General features: G+C 39.5%; 1 protein-coding gene across 2 annotated transcripts in view; it reads right to left on the reverse strand.

The window, feature by feature from the left end:
• The window catches only part of RIC1 (RIC1 homolog, RAB6A GEF complex partner 1), a 69,823-nt gene that overhangs the window by 27,839 nt on the left and 28,504 nt on the right, over nucleotides 1-13,480 (reverse strand). The window contains exons 7-13 of one of the 2 annotated variants that reach the window (XM_060762290.2): nucleotides 10,110-10,198; nucleotides 6,852-6,940; nucleotides 4,518-4,662; nucleotides 3,242-3,290; nucleotides 1,198-1,350; nucleotides 731-928; nucleotides 158-196 (exon numbers count right to left, since the gene is read on the reverse strand). In XM_060762290.2, coding sequence (XP_060618273.2) covers nucleotides 158-196; nucleotides 731-928; nucleotides 1,198-1,350; nucleotides 3,242-3,290; nucleotides 4,518-4,662; nucleotides 6,852-6,940; nucleotides 10,110-10,198 — 762 coding nt within the window. Of the gene's footprint in view, nucleotides 1-157; nucleotides 197-730; nucleotides 929-1,197; nucleotides 1,351-3,241; nucleotides 3,291-4,517; nucleotides 4,663-6,851; nucleotides 6,941-10,109; nucleotides 10,202-13,480 lie in introns of both variants that reach the window. The other variant, XM_060762289.2, reaches the window with a different exon arrangement.

Here is a 13,480-nt window from a genome sequence, read left to right on the forward strand (position 1 = left end):
GGGCAATGTCCTTACAGGCGGCCAATTCTCTCACACCAGGAGCGACTTGCAGTCACTCCTGACATGACAAAAAAAATCCCTTCATTTCTATAAAGTTTAATGCTTATATTACATACAGTATACAGCTGTAAAAGAACAAGTTTAAAAAACAACTCACCCTTATAGGCCAATTGATCTCTAAGTAGGTACTCTGAATCTTTTAAAAATCAAACAAAAAAAAGCATTAATAAAAATAAGTGGTTTTCTTCTTTCAAATCTTTCTGTATTTCATCCAAATTCCACACTATTTGAAATGCAAATATATATATTTCTAATTTGAAGATATTCAACTATGTAAACTAATTCTGTTTTTAAGTGTGATACTTCAGGCTCCAAAATACTCATTTCTACTGGTACGAATACTTAATGTAATTATTGTCTTGATAAATTGAATACTATGATGAAATGAAGGCTCCAACTTGGCTTGGAAGTAAGCATTTGTGTTACAGCTGCTTACTCAAACCTCCACTGAACATATAAAATCTTGGCTGCATCTGAATGGAGTGAGATGAATTATTTCACTAGGGTAAGAGTGAAGAAAGTACAGCCCCTTCAAAGCCATTTTGTGGTCTCTAAATCCCTCAAGCACCACCAAAATTGACTCTCTTACCTCATTGTATTACACAGTAATATACAGACACAGATGGGACAAAACACAAGCAGTAATAGTATGCTGAAAAAAGGAAGTTACCTGCACAACATGCCAATGTCTGTGCCCTAATAAAGTGCTTAAACCCTGAGAATTGACACTTCCATCTGAAAACTGGCCTCTGAGCGCCTTATGTTCAGAATGTGCTGAGGAGCTTCTGGGATTCTGAGCCTGTATGGCATCTCCGCAGTTCAAGTACAAGCGATCTTCTCCCTGAAGGAGGACTTGCTCCTGGTTGCTCTATGGATAAATAAATACTTTCAATACTCTGCAAATAGTCAGGAAACAGTAAAAAAAAAAAGATACTTCAATTAAAATGAAATAAGCCAAACTGAACTACAAAGGAAACTTGTTTTTAAATGTTACCAGCTTCAGTTTTGACAGACTTACGTCAATGAGTTTGCAAGGCAATAGAAAAATAAACTATTTTGTGATCAGAATTAGGCCAAAACCTAGCCAAACGAACATTAAAAGAGATGTAGAACTATAATAGATGCATAAATACTTACTATGCAAGGATTAACTGTGAGTGCACTTTTGATGAATTGAAACTGCAAAATACCACACCGCTGAGACTCATTTTTGCACTTGCTCTCGGTTACTGAATTGCTAAAGCTATTAGCATCAATCACCCATAAATGATAGCCTTCTGATCCCCAACTCTAGAAAATAATAATAAAAAGCGTTAATAAATTATTTGAAACTACTGAGTGCATCAGAAACAAACCACTCTATAACAAATTGCAACTTAGTACAAACTATCTTATAATGCCCTTAAAATATTATACTACAGATTGAATGTCCCTAATCTGGAATTCTGCAATTCAAAATACTTCAAAATCTACAACTGTCCACATGAGTGGCTGAGATAATGGCTTTTTAATTTTCTGATTGTTCAATGTACACAAACTTTGTTTCATGCACAATATTATTAAAAACCTTGTAGAAATTACCTTGAGGCTATGGGTGTAAACTGCATATGAAATAGACTCGAGTCCCCTCTCCAAGACACCTCACTATGTTTGAATATTTAAATACAGGCATTCCAAAATCTGAAAAAATCCCAATCACTTCTGATCCCAAGAATTTTGAGTAAGGGATATTCACTCTGCAATATGGGTTTGTGGGAAACAATAGATTGTGATTTTCTTGCTGCCCTTTCCCACCGTTTTTGTATCCTTACCCTTAATAACTGTGACTTCAATGGCCTAGAGTTCACATAACAATAGGTGATTGCACAACCCAAGGTCAACACAGATAGTTAGTCTACACTACTCAGGACTATAATGGATTTAACCTCATGTAGTCTGAATGGTATCCAGGATAGGGTACAGTGATAGGGTAAAGTTCGACCACTTTACTCAAACAAATAGTTCATAAGAAGTGTGAGACTACAGTATTCAACAGTTAAATTCATATAAAATGCATGAGGTATAAATCTCATTAAACGTAAGCTGCCGAATAGAATTAGCAAGTGTGTGTGTGTGTATATATATATATATATATGTGTGTGTGTGTGTTTAAAAAGACATTCTATCTAGCCCAAGAAGCCTGTCCATATGCTTTTTTATGAGTTTTAAGAATGTTATTAGCTACAAGGCATTTAAGACTGAACCCTAATTTATGGTACAGAAAACAAGATTGTCTCATAATTATCCCAATCTATCTCAATCTCTGCAAGTATGTGCTCATTTTGGAATGACGTATTCCATTCTGGAGCTGCCCAGGCTTGTGCAGATTTCAGCTGAATAGCTTCTTCAGTACTGGAAAGGAAACCTGACACTTAGATAAAATCTTTCCCTTTAGAGAAATCCTCTTAAAACCTTAATTAATGTTCTCCTTTTTGGTAAGAACATTTCACAATAGCTGAATATGTAGGTGTTTTACAGATGTATAAATTCCCTATGATACTTTTGTCTGAAGCAGAATACCCACATGAGGTCCATGGCTGCTGGAGTGGAACAGTGCATGCAGTACTGTTTCAATACAAGGGCTGTATAGCTTCATCAACACGTGATTCTATATGAAGAGATTTATATCATGCCACCTTGATACAGGAGTTTGGCCAAAATGTTGCTTTTTGACCTTATGCTTTAGTCATTGTGCATAAAAGGAAATTGATACCAAGTCTTGCCATAGAAAACAAAAACTATATTCTTCCATGAACAATTTCTTTTTACAGAACAATTAATTAGTGAAAATGGTTAATAGGTAGCCAAACTGGAACTACAGATTGAAAACAATCATCAAAATATTGTAATAAACCAAAAAGCTCTGCTTCACCATTAGCTCACCCAATTAGGGACCTCATCACCCCATTCTTTTAGTGAAAGAAAAAACTTTCAAGACGGTGCCAAGATGTAAAACTTTGCACCACTACTCTATGGCAAGACTTTGTTTTCCCTTGGCTAAATAAATGGAAACAATTTGAAAACTCAATATTTTATAATTAAAACATTAAGATAATGTTGGGATACATTGAGTAAAATTCAGATTAAATTATTTGCTTGTCTTGTACATTCATGTGCAAAAGATAGATTTAACTATGCTTACCATAGAGCTGATCTTTAGAGGGTCTTTTTTGGTACCATCAGATCGATGTCTAACACAAAACATGTAAAACAAACAAACAAAAAACAGTAAGACTACATTGAAAAGGAGATACAAACTAGAGGTAGGATTCAGCACTGATGGAAGAATGGGATCCAGCAGAATTGGAAGGAGGGAAACCATCCTCTTATCCACTCTATGTGTTTGTGTGCCCCCAAAACAGCTGAGGAGGAGGGGTGCTGAGAAACTAGAACTGATGCTTTAGGTGGCATGGAGTGGAAGGGGAAAAAAGTTCCGTTGTGACTGCCCCAATAACACTATTTCCCTAGAAATTGAAAAACACCCATTATATTTTTGTAAACACAAAGGTATACTAATGACAATTAGATTTTTCCCCTTAATTCCAAATCCCACCTTTTGACTCAGACACATTAAACTGATAACAAAGTCCTGCTGCAAAAAACAAACAAAAAAACTTTATTTTCTTGATATAATGCTAAACATGCAGATACAACCTTCCCTGCACGTATGCACGCATACACATAAAACCAACTAGTGTGGTGATCATTTGTTTTCCATGATCAATCAAGATTTAAAAACAATGTGTGCCAACTGTAACTTTCCTAACAGCAACTGAGAGATTGGGCTCAGAGCCATCCGAAACATTCTGTTGTCACAAATACATGCCCATTCTGTGCCTAAAAAGTAGGAAAAGCATGTAAAAATCTAGGAGACCTATACCTTCCAACAACAGGTGACAAAGTATTTCTCCTTCCAAAGACGGAAAAGCACAATCAAGCAGAGGTAGTTGATGAGGTGAAAAATGGTAAAATCTTGAAATAACACTGGTAAAAGATGCTCCAAGACATTAAATGTAAGATGGGATTGAAGCATAATGTTTAGAAATATAGCCTATATAGGAAATGCAGCAAGGTTCAGACTGGTTTTGTAGTTGGGCCTCATAGCAAGTTTCAATAAGACATTAACCAATTTGGGCCCCATACTGAGAAGAAAGCAATCTCTCGATAATTTGGCAAAGAGTTCATTTTTTGGAAGAGTTAAAGGGGTTATTGTAATAGAAACAAATGAAGCCTAACATATTGTAATGTTAAATTACTAGTCCACTTTAAAAAAAAAAACTTCTGTTAAATGGTTGTTAGGACACATCTCATTAGATAAACTGCAGCCATTGTGCTTCGTGCTTAACTGACCAGCAGCTGAAACACTTTGCTATAGTTCCCAAGTTTAAAAATACTAGTACTATGTTTAAAATACTTACGCAAAGTCTCCTCCGAGAGTACAGATAAGCTGGGCACCAAATACACTCCATAAGGAAAGACCTCCACACTCCCAGGTCACCATAACAACACAGTTATCAGGGGACCATCTGATCAGTTTAACAGCTCCGGTTTTGTTCCAAACATCTATTTAAAAAGCAAAAACGAAAAACAAAAAACAGTCATAAAGCTTGCCATAGTTCTTTGACCACAGAATTACAGAGTTGGAAGAACCCTCGTGACTTTCCTGTTGAAGATCTCCAACTGATCCAACTTTAAGGAGGGCACTATTTCCATATCAATTATTCATACTCAAAGGGCACAATATAATCTGCTGAAGGTATAGATGAAGAGTCCCATGAACTCAACAACCTCATCTCTTCCCCCATGGTCACAGCTGCACACAGGCAACACTGGCTGTCAACAGACTGAATAGGAGAGATGCATGACTGCCTAATGCCCATCATGTTATCTTTCTTGCCTTTTTAAAAAATGATTCATATTCTTAAGCATGCATAGCTTCACTGAGCTGAATGGCAGGAGGAGGCATGAGTGCAAGCACAGATATGCCTCTGCCTCAATGAATGCCCCCAAGCTGGCTGTAAATGCCCATTAACATACTTAAGCAAGGGATGTAAGAAAGCTTCACAACAGCATCTATACTGCACTCCATTGTGCCAGATATAAATGTAAGACAAAAGCAGGTGTATTCGGCATTATACATCAATGGTTTGGCTGCCGTTAACTAAATAGTTAAAAATACTAAAAGGAAGTATTATAAACCAGGGCTTCTTAAACTTTTCCACTCGGGATCTCTTTTGGCCTGGGAATTTTTTACTTGCCCCCAGATGTGTATGAATATAGACTAGGAATAGAAATCAAACATTTACTGAAAGCAAATTGTCATTTGCAAGGCTTTCTAAACAGGCAGATGTTCTTTTTTTTATGAAGCACAGCTGAAGCAGAGTCCACTGTAAAAAATGCACAAAATATTTGTGTTAATGTCTAAAACAACCAGTAGGTGATGTTCAGAAAACTTTTTCAGGATCCCCAACATTGAGCTAAGGGGACCCCATTTGGTGTTCAGACTCACAGTTTAAAAAGCCCTGATATAACTATCATACTACAATTCCGATTTTGTTAAACTTTAGTTTTTGTTTAAACATTTCTTTGTTATTGTTTTCATTGTGTGCCTTCAAATCATTTCAGACTAATGGTGGTTTCTCACTGCTCTACTCCAAAATATAAACTACTACACCATGCTGGTTCTCAAACATGTTTTAAATTAAATAACTAGAACACATGTATGATTAAAGTGTTTGAAGACTATGTGTATTTATAAGAGTTGAGGCTATAGAACAGAATTCTTAAAAGAAAGGGAGAAAGCTACATCTGATAGGTTCCCTTTGGGGCTTGATTTTGCACTGTAGCCCCTTTCCAATCTTTCATAAGAAAGATTATTTAAAAAATAGTGTGCAATATGGTACAGGAATCACCAGTTCAAAAGAAGCAACACATCTTACTACTGGATACCAGCAAGCTCTTGGTTTAGTTCTAGAGATTTGCTGGATCCCTGCCACAATTCCTTTAAGGTTAGTAAAGGCACTTGGAACAGTTCTAGCAGTTTGCAGCTGCCTCCTGGGCATCATTGATTTATGTAATCCACCCTTAGTCAGCACACTGGCCCAAAGAGTAGAAAGAGATTGGAATGGTATGCTTGATTTAAGAACAGCAGTGCTAGGTACATTTTTTCCCTCCTGATAACAAGACACTTTATGTATACTTTGAAGACAAATAAGATCAATAAATTAATTTTGTATCCATGTTGAATAAATTGTTAAAATTAATTATTTTGCAAACGTATAGACTTAGACCGGGCATACTGAAAAATAGCTCTTCTTGCATTCTATGGCAATATTGAATATTTTAATCATGTTTACAATGACAAAATAAATGTAGACTGTATCACCGTAAGCCACAAGTTGAAGGGACACAACAATAACAGATGAAGGTCTGTATTTTAAATTACTCTGGCTTGTTTTGTTTTTCTTTGAATGTCTATTGTTCATTCACAAACTGTAAAAAAAAATGTCAAAGGGAAGGAAAGAACACAGTAGCCTTAATGCAGTGAACATCTTAGCCCTGAAGCAAGTTTTCTATTTATACTGGCTATTACTTGAAACATATATGTTAAGATCTCCACTTATCTTGATACTGGACAGATGATGCAGTATTTACGACAGTGGCTCTATTTGTCTGATCATTAACTTGATATATGGAATTATCCCAAAAAGCAATACCAAACTATATCCCAGTTTTCATGGGATTTGGCTTACCAGGATACTGTTTGGGTGTTAGCTCCAGTTTATGAGACAGCTGCATGGCCCCTGAAGCATTATCTATTGTATAAACTTGCACTGAACCACTGCAAAAGAATAGTTTGTTAATCATTAGAAATGTATAGATTCCAAATCAAGGCAGACAAGCAGGCATTTAAAATTCAAATTCCAAATCATATTAGTTTATGGGCAAAGATTACATTAGCGAAAAGTTAAGGAAAATGTATCCTCTGTATAAGACTACCAGAATTCTACTGAACTCAGCAGAATATTATTAATAAACAATAATGTTAAGGTATCTTGCTTGTTTATGCATTTATTTGTTTCTATCCCATTTCCCCCTCTAACATGGAAGTGCTCTAACTGGCTCAGCCAGGGCAAAAAACCCCCCACAAAAAACAATTATCATCACTGAAATAAAACCATCTCAAACATTTTAAAAAGCAGCTCCCACCACTAAGCTAGAACCAATAGCTTAGTGGTGGGAGACAATAATACTTCAGGAAAAGCAGAAGAAAACACAACCTTCTGGAGCAGGACATTCTACTATATGTACACGGCGACTCATTGGAAAAATGTCCCCTCATTAACCACCACAATGTGCAAGGAATATACCTGGATTATATTTGAGGGCAGACTGACTTGCAGCGAGGATCCTTTTTAGACCTATTCCTGAAAACAAACTAGCAACAAGTATATCTAGTGCAGCCAGGGAGATAGATGATTCCCAAACTAGACACATGTTAAAATCCTAATGACTGTATTCTTCATTAGACAAAAGGTTCTGGTCAGAGGTTGTATACAGACTCCTAATAAGACTAAACCAGTGTAATATTGTAGGTATGCTCATGACTAGATTTAACTGTTACAGGAATTGACACAACTGGGATATGAGCTAAAGATCAGGAAAATTATCCCAAGACATTGGGTAAAATTCCTCAATAGGTCTTCCAATGGAAAAATTGTCTTTGAAAAACTTCCAAACAATCTATCAACAAATTATCCAGAAGGATAATATAACCAATAGGTAATTAAAAGCCATGAATCAATTCAGCTGTATAAATACATTCCTCTACCCTGTTTCCAGCACAGTTAATCAAGGCATTAGGAGAGACAAACATATTTTAGTCCCCAAACTGGGGGAAAACGCTATGACAAAAATAAAATCTAATCTACAACTGAAAGTCATGCCTTGTCAACAGATAAAAGCACAACCAGATTCAAGAACTGCAATCTGAATTCCAAAATTTATTTTAGACACTGAATATTGTCACACAACATTGAAACTGGGCAAATGAAAATGCGAATTTCCTCAGGAGAAGGAGACATACAATGTTTGCTCCCAGTACTTAAAACCAAGCTTCAGCTGTAAATCTGAACTAGTATAAAACAAAATTAATTTGAAATGAAACTACTAAGACAGAATAAACATGGGAGCCAAAGGTCACTGGCAGATTCTGTAACTCAGAATGCACTTTTCAATAAAAGTAACTACAACCTTATAAGTAAAGAATGTACTCATAAACGATTTCTTCCGGCAATGCTTTAATTAACCATTACCATTTTCTATCTTGGAAGATTTTCTTTAATTTTGAAAACAAAGCCAGAATCAGATAAAAAAAATTTTTGATGTTTTATTCGGTTGAAAAAAATTAGATGGGTGAATTAGAAATTACAACTACTTTGATTGTAGACCATCAAATTTATATTGATATATCATAACTCATGTTGCTGTTCTCTCAGCTATTAAGACTGAAAGCAAATAAAATCTTTTAAAACTCAATACAGGTATGTGAGTCTCTCCCCTCAGGCATTCAGTATTTACAGATCAAATAAAGTGGAGTGTAATTCTGTCCAATATTAGACTTCCCCTCCTCAAATCTTGCTTATTCCTCAGGGAAATATTTAAATTTTCCTGCATCTTCAGACCATTCAATGAATATTTTGCCATTTCCTTTCATTTCATTACTGAATAATCACCTTCCATCCCATTTTGAGGGGTGACAGAAGGTTTGTATGTTCCAAATTTCCTGTATTGCCTTCCGTACATTTATAAATATTTTCAGGCACAAAAGTATCTACACTAACTTCACAGAAACACAGAAAAACAATATTAATTATATCCATCTGTGTTATTAGAAATGCCATTAGGAAGCTTTCCCCAACCTAGTCCCCAGCAATTGTTCAACTCCTTTTACCATTAATCATATGAGATGTGGCTGATGGTATTTACAGCTGAAAACATCTGGAGATCAATAGACTAGGGAAGGGTGATTATAGAATTGTAAATTGTACATACCATCATAATGCTTCAGGGTTAGTGTCTCGGCTTTTAGAAACATCTCTCATCTCCACAGGTCTATTCTAAACATTATATCAGTGACACACAAGTTCTGGCATGTCAAACCATGCTGTACTATTCATGTGAGCTGAGATTTTCAAGTATCTATTCTTTTAATAGTGAAAATTAGGGGAAAATGATGGTAAACCATTTATACAATGAAAAGTATGAAGTACTAAATCAGGAAGAAAAAACTGACTCATTTGCTGTTTCTCCATTTTTCTAGATTATATTTTCTTGTAATACAATGTGAAAATACTGTTCAACTGAACAGTAATAACTTAAATGATTTGATATCAATTTTGTGAATCATATTGTTTTTATATTTACTAAGTTATCAAGACTTTAGAAACTCAAAAAGTCAAATTATCCACTTGCAATGCGGTTTTTTCAATGGGTATGAACTGCTGGTACGCTTCAATCTAAATTTACTTATTCCCTTTTAATGGAATGTTATGATTCTTTATCAGCTAGGTGTGAATGAAGCATTCTAACCATAAAATGGGGATGAGAGAGTTTACTTCTCTGAGTGATGCATAGCAACTTAACCCTCAAATTGTATTGCTGATAAGATTTCTTCCAAGTTTGGGTAGAGCAGGATAGCACAAAGAGAAAAAATATGATGTCTCACGAACAATCACAAAAGGCCGTCTCACACACTTCAAGACAAAATATACTTCAGGGGAAAATCCTAAATATTTGTTCCCAATCCTATGTGTGATTTGCAAGGTGCTTCTTTCATTAATAACTGTATCCTAAGATATAGTTCTTCCAAGACATACTATTCTTTAAAGAATAAAATAGTATTGTCCTAGAATAACTCCTAAACAGGAATTCAGAAACTTTCAGTATAGATTAAGCAAGGTGTACTGCTAAATCGAAACCAAATCCAAATTCAAAGACATAAAACTTACTTTGCACATCCAAACGCCATCAATCTGTATTTATTGTTTACAGCCACACAGGTTCCATCCAAAACATCTTGTGCCCAAACACCATGGAGCTGCTAGAAGACATATTGCAAAGGATTTTCTTTATCACATTTTCCATTTTGTACAATCTGTGTGACAACTGGAAGCGACACCTAGTGTGTACTTTTTCTGAAGATAAACAATACTAAGGATGTGATATGCAAGATCCTTTCAAAAGAAATCCTGCATAATTAAATCGTATCTGAATGTATTACACGTTTCCTCAAATCCAGGACATAAGAAATCTTATTTGCTGTCTACTACATTAGTTACTTATTTCTACATTTAAGCAAACATCCCACCCCCCCACCCCCATCTCTCTATATAAAATAGATCTGACAGAAATGAAATCTCTTTTCTCTTCATAACAGTCTCCCAACTGCTCTCTACACAAATGATACAAAGCGGAGTCTGCTGGGCTTGCTGTGAAGGGGCAATAAAGATCTCCAGCCTGCTCCCAGGACTCCTTGTGAGTAGCCAGCAGCCCAGGCCTCCTCCAGTGGGGTGTGACTCAGCAATCTGCAAGGAGGCCTCTACATCGCCCACTAGACCGCAGACATCGCCAGCAAGGCCGCACCTGCCACCAGGCCGGACCATTGCCGTCACCGCAGCTGCTGCGGCCGCTATCACCACCAGCTTGCTGCTTATCTGCGGCCGCCATCGCCCAGCCGAAACCACCACAGCCGCCATCGCTGGGAGCCGCATAGGCCACACCACAGCCTAGACCATCTGAACGGCCGTCCCACTCTTCCATCTGGACGCAGCGACGAGACTGCGGAGGGTCTGACTGTCCCTGTGCGGACCCCTGGGTAGACATTTTGTGCCGACCTTATATTGTGTAGACCTTATATTGTGTAGACCTTATATTGTGTAGACCTTATATTGTGTAGACCTTATATTGTGTTGGCCTTCTCTGTGTAGACCTCGGTGCAGACCTTTTGGGTAGACCTCTGTGTAGACCTTTAGCGCTGGCCTTGTGTAGACCTTGGGCCGGCCCTCTCTGTGTTAGTACAGAGTGTGTAATTACTGTAATTACTGTAATCGACCAACAGTGCTGTCCCACTGCCGAGTTGCCACCCCCGGAAGCCCCCATCCGCTTCATTCCAACCGTCTAGAGACTCCATCTGGGTCACAACAGCTTTGAGCTAACTTGCCATCTCTCAGCCCCATAGGAGGGTGATTATATACCATCAGCTTGCACATTCCTGGGCTTATATCGGTTGATAATGTGATATAAATACGAAATATAGCACTTTACGTAAGAAAGCACTTTAAGGCGCCTGCCTTGCCGCCAACTGCACTAGCACTTTCGCCCCTTCCCTGACCCTCCGTGCCGCATTTTAGCTACTGTAGCTACCGTCCAATCAATATAGGGCACTTATTGCACTTTAGACCTAGCACTTTACTTGTGCACTTTATGAACTATTCGATTGGTGTGGCCGGAACATCGAATACCACCTGTATAGCTGTTATCCATGTGGTCCCCCATCCCCCTTTGTGTACTATCCTTGTTACTATTGTATAGTGTAAGGGACAAGAGAGGAGGTGGGTTGGACCCTGTAAATAAAAATGAGGTGGGGAGGGGGGTAGAGGGGAAGAAAGGATATGGCCAAGGACCGAAAAATCAAACAACGAACAAAGCAGAAAGCAAGATCTTGTCTTTAGATTGCGGCATGGAGGGGGGGGAGGTGTTCCATTAGCCGAGGGGCCCCCATAGAGGTCGTGGTGGGAAGGAGGAGATGCGGGAAAAGGAGACCTCGAATTCGGCCTAATTCGGACCGCTTATCCACATTAACAACCCCCAACCGGTCTCCTAAGGTAAATTGGTGTAACCAGGTGAGCGGGCCCTCCGGTTTGAAGGTGGTGTTGTTGAACGCCAGATCTGTCAACGGAAAAACGACCTGGATCCAGGATTTAATCCTGGAGGAGCGGGCAGATCTGGCGTGCATCACGGAGACCTGGCTGGATGAAGCGGGGGGCGTAAATCTCTCCCAGCTTTGTCCTCCAGGTTTCTCCGTGCAACACCAACCAAGAGCCGGAGGACGGGGAGGCGGGGTCGCAGTGGTCTATAGAGATTCCATCCATCTGACCAGGAGTCCCATCTCGCAGACCACAAATTTCGAATGCGTCCACCTGAGGGTGGGTGACCGGGACAGAATAGGGATTCTTGTAGTGTACCGTCCACCTCGCTGCACTACAGTCTCCCTGCCTGAGCTAGCGGGGGTGGTCTCGAGCCTGGTGGTGGAGTCCCAACGGCTTCTTGTGCTGGGGGACTTCAACATCCATGCCGAGGCAACCCTCACAGGAGCGGCTCAGGACTTCATGTCTGCCATGGCAACCATGGGGCTGTCCCAACAAATAACTGGTCCCACCCACTGTGCTGGACACACATTGGACTTGGTCTTCTGCCAGGGATGGGAGCAAGGTGGCGGTGTGGAGGAGCTGTCTATCTCTCCGTTGCCATGGACCGACCACTTCCTGATCAGATTTAGGCTCACTGCGCCCCCTAACCTCCGCAAAGGTGGAGGACCCATTAAGATGGTCCGCCCCAGGAGGCTTATGGATCCGAACGGATTCCTGATGGCTCTTGGGGAGTTCCCCGCTACCTCGGTAGGTGACCATGTCGAGGCCTTGGTCGCTCTCTGGAATGGGGAGATGACCAGGGCAATTGACAGGATCGCTCCGGAACGTCCCCTCTCAAGTAACCGAGCTAAACCAGCTCCTTGGTTCACTGAGGAGCTGGCAGCGATGAAGCGAAGGAAGAGGGAACTAGAGAGCGTGTGGCGCTCGGACCCAAGCGAGCCAAATCGAGCACGGTTTGTGTCCTTTCTAAGGGCATATGCCGCGGCAATAAAAGCCGCAAAGAAAACTTTCTTTGCGGCCACTATTGCGTCTGCAAAAAACCGTCCGGCGGAGTTGTTTCGGATTGTCAGAGGTCTTTTAACTCCCCCTACCTCAGGTGGGAGCCCTGACAACTCGGCCACGCGCTGTGAAGCATTTGCTCGGTTCTTCGCAGACAAAGTCGCTTTGATCCGTTCTGGGCTGGACGCCACATTAAATGCAGTCTCGGTGGATGTGACACAAGCACCTGCTTGTCCTATTTTGATGGATTCTTTTCAGTTTGTGAAACCCGAGGATGTGGACAAGATACTTGGAGGAATGAGGCCTACCACGTCCATCCTAGACCCCTGCCCATCCTGGCTTCTGAAAGAGGCAAGAGGGGGATTGGCTGAGTGGGTAACGGTGGTGGTTAATGCCTCCCTTCGGGAAGGCACGATTCCAGCGAGCCTAAAACAGGCTATTATAAAGCCGCT

Source organism: Anolis sagrei, chromosome 2 (genome assembly GCF_037176765.1).
Source record: "Anolis sagrei isolate rAnoSag1 chromosome 2, rAnoSag1.mat, whole genome shotgun sequence".
Lineage (NCBI taxonomy): Eukaryota > Metazoa > Chordata > Lepidosauria > Squamata > Dactyloidae > Anolis > Anolis sagrei.